General features: G+C 43.7%; 1 protein-coding gene across 1 annotated transcript; it reads right to left on the bottom strand.

The window, feature by feature from the left end:
- Positions 1 to 1,032: 1,032 nt before the first annotated feature.
- LOC108538116 (RNA polymerase-associated protein LEO1-like) lies at positions 1,033 to 5,696 on the bottom strand. Its single transcript, XM_017885962.1, has 4 exons — positions 5,519 to 5,696; positions 4,510 to 4,644; positions 2,808 to 2,943; positions 1,033 to 1,362 (listed from the first exon to the last, which is right to left on the bottom strand). Exons 1-4 carry the CDS (start codon positions 5,539 to 5,541, stop codon positions 1,033 to 1,035), a joined length of 624 nt encoding a protein of 207 aa, XP_017741451.1. The 5' UTR covers positions 5,542 to 5,696.
- Positions 5,697 to 8,023: the final 2,327 nt, after the last annotated feature.

The raw sequence follows: 8,023 nt of genomic DNA on the forward strand, positions 1-8,023 counted from the left end.
CTGCTCATTCTTCAGTACCCAGCAGAGACTTCCTCCTCCATGCAGCCTTCCAAGACCCACCCGAGCACAGGTATCAGACCTTTGGGTCACTCCTAGTCCTACTACTGCATTTATCTCACTGGATTTCAGTCAAGTGTGTAGACAGCTAATTTGTGCATGCCTGGTCTGTGAGCTCTGTTCCCAGCAGCTGGCTCCTGAGTACAGGGTAAACTCTGAGAATTGACTACATTTGGTCTTACTTCATCATTACTGAGTTTCTTTGCTCTCACTAATCTTTGAGTCTTATCTTCTGACCCCTGATCACTGTCTGAGGAATAGATCTGGCTTGTTCTTCTGAAAGCAAAGGAATTTTAGACATGGGATTCACCTTCAAAGATGGTTTATTCCTCAGTGTTTCTTCTGCCAAATATTGTTGCTTCCCACTGTACATTTTTCCTGAAGGAGTCAACTTTTTTTAAAAGTTTCACTGGGAAGGTAAATAGAACTTTCAGACATGCTGAAATGACTAGATTTGAGAGGTTTTGTTCTCAGGTTATTTGATCACTTTTAAATACATACACATCAGTTTTAAGAACTGTGAAGCTTAAATATTGGATCTTTAATTATACAAGCAGAGGAACTGCTTTATATACATTTCCTTCCACAAGGACATAAATTGTTTAATTGATTTTATTTGGAGGATGCCATAGTTTTTTTTCTTTTTCTTTCTTTTTTTTTTTTTTTGAGACAGAGTTTGCTCTTGTTGCCCAGGTGCCCAGGTTAGAGTGCAGTAGTGCACTCTTGGCCCACTGCAACCTCCATCTCCCAGGTATAAGCGATTCTCCTGTCTCACCCTCCTGAGTAGCTGGGATTACAGGCATCCGCCACCATGCCTGGCTAATTTTTCTATTTTTAGTAGAGACGGGGTTTCACCATGTTGGCCAGTCTGGTCTTGAGCTCCTGACCTCAGGTCATCCGCCTGCCTCAGCTTCCCAAAGTGCTGGGATTACAGGCGTGAGCCACTGCGCCCAGCCAGATGCCATATTCTCACAGCTAATCTTTTCTGTGGGAGAGAAAACAAAAAGGCTTTCGTACTTTTGTCCTCAATAAATAGTAGGACAAGGAGTGACAGCTTGCCAGAGCAAAAGCAGGCACTGCCACCCTGAAATGATGAAATGTGACCTCCATACCTGACTCACCTTGGAATTCACCTTGATAATAGTTTTTAATAGCAGCCAGGCTGAAGGTGTCCTTGCCTTCCTCCTCCACACCGTCACTGCCAGGGTCCTGGTAGGAGACACTTGGCCCCTGCTGGTAGCGCTTCTCCTGCAGATGGATTACCTGAGACTCCCGCTGAGTGGAAGCCCTCAAGCGTTCTTCTTTCTGTAAAGAAGCAAATAACCTCTTCAGCCTAAAACAAAAACTTGTGCCCTCTTGTATCTACTTTTACCATAAAGAACACATAATGCCTAGTCCAGGGTAACAGCTGTCCCATGTGTCTTTGGGGTACCATATTCCCCATCACACCTCTGTTACTCCACGTGGATCCTTTGGTTTGCAGGTGTGAAGGCAATGCAAGGGTGAAGAGGCAGAAGGGGCCAGGTGCAGTGGCTCACGTCTGTAATCCCAGCAATCTGGTAGGCCAAGGCGGGCAGATCACTTGAGGTCAGGAGTTCGAGACCAGCCTGGGAAACATGGCAAAACCCCCATCTCCACCAAAAAATGCAAAAATTAGATGGGGGTGGTGACACACGCCTGTAGCTGTAGTCCTCAGCTACTCAGGCGGCTGAAGAAGGAGAATCACTTAAACTTGGGAGGCAGAGGTTTCTGTGAGCCAGGATCATGCCACTGTAGTCCAGCCTGGCCGACAGAGCGAGACGCCGTCTCAAAAAAAAGAGGCAGAAAGGTGCCCTGACACTAACCGGCTTGATTGGCATTGGCACAGGCCTGTCTTCCGGAGCCGTGCTGCTGTTCTGTGCTGCCACTCGGCCCAGAGAGAAGCAACCCACCCGAACTGACCACCTGGAGCAGGAGAGGCTGTTTCTGTTCATCCCTGAGCCACAACCACCTGACCTGCCCAGACTCCACCAAACTCCCATGGCTCCCAGATATTCCTGTCCTGACCCCTCAACCCAGAGCTCCCCATAGCTCCAGTGACAGAATGGAGAGGCCTTACTAGGGGACAGTTCTTGAGCCACAAGGTAGACTCCATTTTTTAAAATCTGCCTGGCATTTCACACATTGGGGTTCACAATGTATGTTTGTGAAGGGTTACATTTTTTTACACCATCAGTTTTCTAGATTTCAGAGTCCTTTGTTTGGTAGTCTCACCAGCAGCCATTGACATTACTGTGGTTAATTACACACTTAGAAGGTTAAGCTGGTTCCCTGATGACTGCAAGAAATAAAACAGCAGTGGCAATAAGAAATGGTGAATTAGGCCGGGCGCGGTGGCTCAAGCCTGTAATCCCAGCACTTTGGGAGGCCGAGACGGGTGGATCACAAGGTCAGGAGATCGAGACCATCCTGGCTAACATGGTGAAACCCCATCTCTACTAAAAAAAAATACAAAAAACTAGCCGGGCGAGGTGGCGGGCGCCTGTAGTCCCAGCTACTCAGGAGGCTGAGGCAGGAGAATGGTGTGAACGTGGGAGGCGGAGCTTGCAGTGAGCTGAGTGAGATCCGGCCACTGCACTCCAGCCTGGGCGACAGAGCGAGACTCCGTCTCAAAAAAAAAAAAAAAAAAAAAAAAAAAGGGTGAATTAATGTTCTGGAAAACATAGGTCTTACTACTCCAAATGTCCCAGGATAAAGTTTAGCAAACATACCTTCATCACTTCTGTGTGTTGGCCTTCAGGATCACGACCCGCCATTGGTAAGATTCTAATTTTCTGTGTCTTTGAACTTCTATTAGCAAGTGGCAGGGTCATCTTTCTGTATGTGGCACTGTCTCTAGAGTGAGGTCTGCCAGGAAGTGGACAAAAATGTCTCACTGGTCACTATGAACATTTGGAGGCAATCATACCGATAGCAAAAACACCTGGGGACGAGGACCTCGTACTCAGCAGACAGAGGAGGCAGGATCACAGTTCTTCCTTCTCCAGCCTCCTGAGAAACTCCTCCCTCTGCCCCACCTCCTGGGGAAAGCTGACTGGGCTAAAGTGGGAGTGCAGCAGAAGTGAGGAGAGGCAGGTGGCAAGGTCAAAGTATTTTACAAAGAATATCCCCGATTGCAGTCAGAGAGAGGAGAAGAGACCGAATATGAAATTTCAGTTCCCAGAGGGAGGTGCAGATGCCAGAAGGGACATTTAGAGAACTAACAGTGAGTCTCTCCATCTGGAAAAAATTGGAAGTCAAAGCAAGGAGATAGGTCACAGTAGTAGCAGGGGCCTTATAACAGCCCAGGGGGATAATACAGCTAGACCAGGAGTCCTAGGTGGAAAGAAATGTCTTCCTGACTACAGGAAGGCAGCTTTTAATTATGTGTATCAGAGGGGAGGAGAATGATCCTTAGGGGAGAGTCTCTGGAAGAGAGAGCATGGCTACAGAGAGATGGGATGTCCAGAATGCGATGATGCCAGGCAGTCAAATATCCCAGTGTGGAGCACGGGGGACAGTGAAAAAAAGCAAGCTCAGAATCACACGTCTTTTAGGATGCTATTCTAGGAGAGATGATTAAGAGACTGGATTGAGCACCACTCAGCACTTGTGCCAGGTCTCTGTGTGATGTTCTATGTGTTATTTGACTTCATTGATACAACATCCCTGTGCAGTAGATGTTGTTATTGCCATTTTATAGATAAGGAAGCTGGAAACCAGTGAGATTGCAACCCTTCCTCAAGATTACATAACCTCAGAGCTGTCCCTATTTATAGTCTCTAAAAAGACCAACAGATATACTGAATATGTTTTACATACTGTGACATCCATTCACTTAAGTATACAATTAAACAGTTTTACAACCATGACCACTATCTGATTTTAGAAAACTTCCATGTCCCCCAAAAGAGCGCTTGTCTTTTAAGTACTCCACCTCTGGAGGAAAGCCTGCTCCTAATCAACAGTACTGTGTCCTTCAGAGGGAAGGCATGGAGAAGGGGCCACAACAGTAAGCTTAGCTGGCCACAGCATCTGACTGCTTAGGCACAGGCTGCAGCAGCCTCAGGCAAGGGGAGAGCCCAGCCTGTCGGGTCTGTTGCCGGCACACACCAACACCATTCTGATGATGGCCTAGCTTCCCAGGTCAATTTCACTCCAGGGAAAGGACCTGCTGAGCAGCAGAGCTGCCAGGACAAATCCTCCAGGCTTCTTACCAAGTGGACTGATCAATGTGGATTAACATACCTACATCCTGGGTTATAATCACTCTTCTGGGAATTCTGATAGGATGAACTGGCTCCCTGAGCAGTTCAGCTTGGAGTAAACTTAAAAGGTGTATGAGAACTAGACCGTGGTCCAGGGTTGGGTTGTAGTATTTCTACTTTGTTGCTCCTTAACTGCAGGTAATCATGTGTCGGTGTGAATAGTTACCTAAAGGTAAGTTTGGATTTAAAGATGGCTTGTCCTTGCAGACCAGTGTCTTCTCTTATAAACAGGTGGATGTAATTGCCCAGCAGCGGGGCTTTGTACACATCAAACACTTCATTGCCTAAATGCAGGGACATGCTGGAAATGAGAAACAGTTCAAATATTAGGGTGGATATTTAATGAGTCCTACGGCTTCCATTCTGCCATGTGAGCTTTGCTTAAAATAGTGTGGAACTGCTAGATCCTGTCCTCATACTGAATTCATAGGAAAAGCAGAAAAGATGCTGTAAATAACCTGTCTCCTTCCAAAGTAAAAAGTGGTAAAAATCTATCCTCTTAATTGTTTTGTAATTTTACAAATCTCTACCACTTCATTAGCAAAGCAGAAACAAGTTTCCAAAAGTATCAATTTGTCATGTCTGATATCTCACCAATGGGAGCTACCTTTAGTCTTTCACTTCAGTAAGGTGGATACAATGGCTTTTGTCACATCTTCAGTTCATTTCCAAAGTCTCCACCAGCACAGCTATAAGACCTCTACCCTATTTACTTCTCTCAGGTTTCCTAGGTAATTCCAGAGACCTAGATTTTTGTAAATCCTTTAGTGAAAATGACCCCAGGCCAGGCGCAGTGGCTCATGCCTGTAATCCCACCACTCTGGGAGGCCGAGGCAGGCAGATCACCTGAGGTCAGGAGTTCGAGACCAGCGTAGCCAACACAGTGAAACCCCGTCTCTACTAAAAATACAAAAATTAGCCGGGCGTGGTGGCACATGCCTGTAATCCCAGCTACTCAGGAGGCTGAGGCGGAATAATTACTTGAGCCCAGGAGACAGAGGTTGCAGTGAGCCAAGATCACGCCACTGCACTCCAGCACTCCAGCCTGACAGAGCGAGAGTCTATCTCAAAAAAGAAAAGAAAATGACCCCAAAAGAAGTTTCTACAAAGAAAACCTCACTCATCCCAGGCCTCCCTCTTGGCATGTCAGTATTTTTCAGGCATTTTATGCTCACCTTCTATCTGACCACTTGACCATCCGAGCATTGCTTTCTTTAATTTTATTTCCTTCTTCATCCCGGCGTATCCTCCATCTTATAGTATTTTCTACCTGGTTAAAAACCCAAAGGCATTGGTTAGTTAAACCAGTTTAACTAAATGTTCTTCTTTCTTCAAGTGATTTATAATCATGTGTAAAGACTTGATAGGTAATGATAGAGTGAGCTTACAAAAACTAACTGATTCAGCACAACTGAAACATATACCTAGAGATGTTGGTTAAACTAGCCAGACATTTTCTTCAAATCTTTTCTGAGCTCCAGTTCGTATCAGTGGAAGCAGGAGCTAAGTAGCATGCAGGCCGGAGGTGTTATCAAACAAGACACATGAAGAACTCCAAAGGAGACAGCATGAGGCTTTGGGTCCACTTGAGGTAGAGAGTTAAAATGAGACCTCTGCCTATGGCAGGGCCACTTGAAGATAAACCCAATGAAAGACGCGCGAAAAAGTGCCCCATTCACCTAGTGAGACAGGGAAGCTCTGGGCATGAAATTACAAGTTTTAAAAAAGAATAAACAACGAATTAACAAAAAATTAAAACATGAGATCAGTGCTTTGCCCTGTTTTTGAGTCTAAATTTATTCTACCCATATGGTGGAAAGTAACAACAACAACAACAATTTCCCCTGCCCAGTGCTACCACTGGGGCCCCGGTAGAAACTCATAGGCAATCCTGTCGCCAGGTGTGGTGGTGTGCACCTGTACCCAGCTACTCGGGAGGCTGGGGTGGGAAGATCGCTTGAGCCCAGGAGTTTGAGACCATTCTGGGAAAAACAGCAAGGCCCATCTCAAAAAAAAAAAAAAACAACAACAACCAACACAAAAGTTTTAAATTTAAAAAAAAATTGTTTTAAAGGAAACCCCCTTAAGGAAGAACAACATGCCTGTGAAAGCAGTTGGTAGTGCTTTGCAGTCCCAGGCCTTCAAGAGAGGAACCACCTAATGACAAGGTCTCTTTTGTGCATAGTTTGAATATCCATGAAGAGTTGAGACATTTCTATTGTGGGAAATCACCAAGATCTACCCACTGTAAAATGTGGAGTCAGCTCCATATGACTTATTATTATTTATCCTGAAGGAAGTAGCTAACAATTTTCGAAAATGTTTACTTATGTCAAAAAAAGCATAACTGCAACCAAAAGAAGAAAGTGACAATTCTACAGGGATAAAAAAGGGCACATACCTCCTCCTGTAAAAATATTCTGAAAAGGTGTTTTAATTTCTAGGTCTAAAGAGCTATTGAACAAGAAACATAAGAGGATTTCCCAAGCTCAAGTCTCACGTTGTCATCCCTGCTTTACTTTATAAAAGGAAAAACTTAAAAGGAATAAAGTGTGGGATGGTACCTTTAATTTTAACCTGATTCTATCTTCCTCGTCAAGCACTTTCTCATCTTCAAATTCATCTTCATAAAACTGAGGATCAAAAGGCCTACAAATTGTGTTTTTAACATCATGTTAGCCATATTTAGTAAGGAATATGATTAATATTATATTTAATCATCCCTACAATGTGTCCCCATGTGTTTCCAAAAATCACAGTAGACAGATAACTTCATGTAAACCTTCAAAGAAGTATGCATATTACCATGCTTTCTTGAAATTTGTTTCTAAAACATATTGCCTGAAATAAAATTCAAATGCAACTAACAATTCAAAATGTTATTTGATGAAATATGTCTTCCAAAGTATAGGTAACACATGGTCTTCCCATATTTTTTAAAGAAAATGTGTTAAGCACAAGAGCTTGCATGCATGTACCTTAGTGAATCATACCTACTGACACTATTTTGTAGTACAAAATAATTGTCTTTTCTAGATTCACAATGGCTTTTGCATTGAACATTTGTGACTTTTTTTTTTTTTTTTTTTTTTTTAGGCAGAGTCTCACTCACTCTGTTACCCAGGCTGGAGTGCAGTGGCACAATCTCGGCTCACTGCAACCTCCATCTCCTGGATTTAAGAGATTCTCACGCCTCAGCCTCCCAAGTAGCTGGGATTACAGACGTGAGCCACCACGCCCAGCTAATTTTTGTATTTTTAGTAGAGACAGGGTTTCACCATTTTGCCCAGGCTGGTCTTAAACTTCTGACCTCAAGTGCCTGCCCGCCTCGGCCTCCCAAAGTGGTGGGATTACAGGCATGAGCCGCCGCACCCGGCCACAACATTTGTGATTTCTCTAGCAGACTTTGTCACTCTTATTTTCTGATTTGTCAGCTTTATACTAGGGAGAAACACCTTCATCCATTGTGATCTGTTTATGTAAAAGAAAGTGCCAAAATGCTAGAAAAATTATTAGCATTAAAATTCTCTCTCAATAGTGATTCATTTTTCTACCACAGCACATCCTAGATTTATTTTTTTCAAAGTTATATGAGAAATCTCCCATCTTTGTGATTAGCAAACTCATGATAAATAAGAAAAAAATATTTATTCTACATTTTTTTTTTTTTTTTTTTTTTG

The sequence above is a fragment of the Rhinopithecus bieti genome, unplaced genomic scaffold, assembly GCF_001698545.2.
Source record: "Rhinopithecus bieti isolate Rb0 unplaced genomic scaffold, ASM169854v2 scaffold_14454, whole genome shotgun sequence".
In the NCBI taxonomy this organism is placed as follows: domain Eukaryota; kingdom Metazoa; phylum Chordata; class Mammalia; order Primates; family Cercopithecidae; genus Rhinopithecus; species Rhinopithecus bieti.

Excerpts from the sequence above, each read along its gene's own strand:
- LOC108538116 (XM_017885962.1), bottom strand. The coding sequence starts at position 5,541 with ATGGTCAAGTGGTCAGATAGAAG. Across the intron at positions 4,645-5,518 it reads GTCAAGTGGTCAGATAGAAG|CATGTCCCTGCATTTAGGCA; the intron begins GTGAGCATAAAA and ends TCTCATTTCCAG. Across the intron at positions 2,944-4,509 it reads AAATCCAAACTTACCTTTAG|ACCTCACTCTAGAGACAGTG; the intron begins GTAACTATTCAC and ends ACTTCCTGGCAG.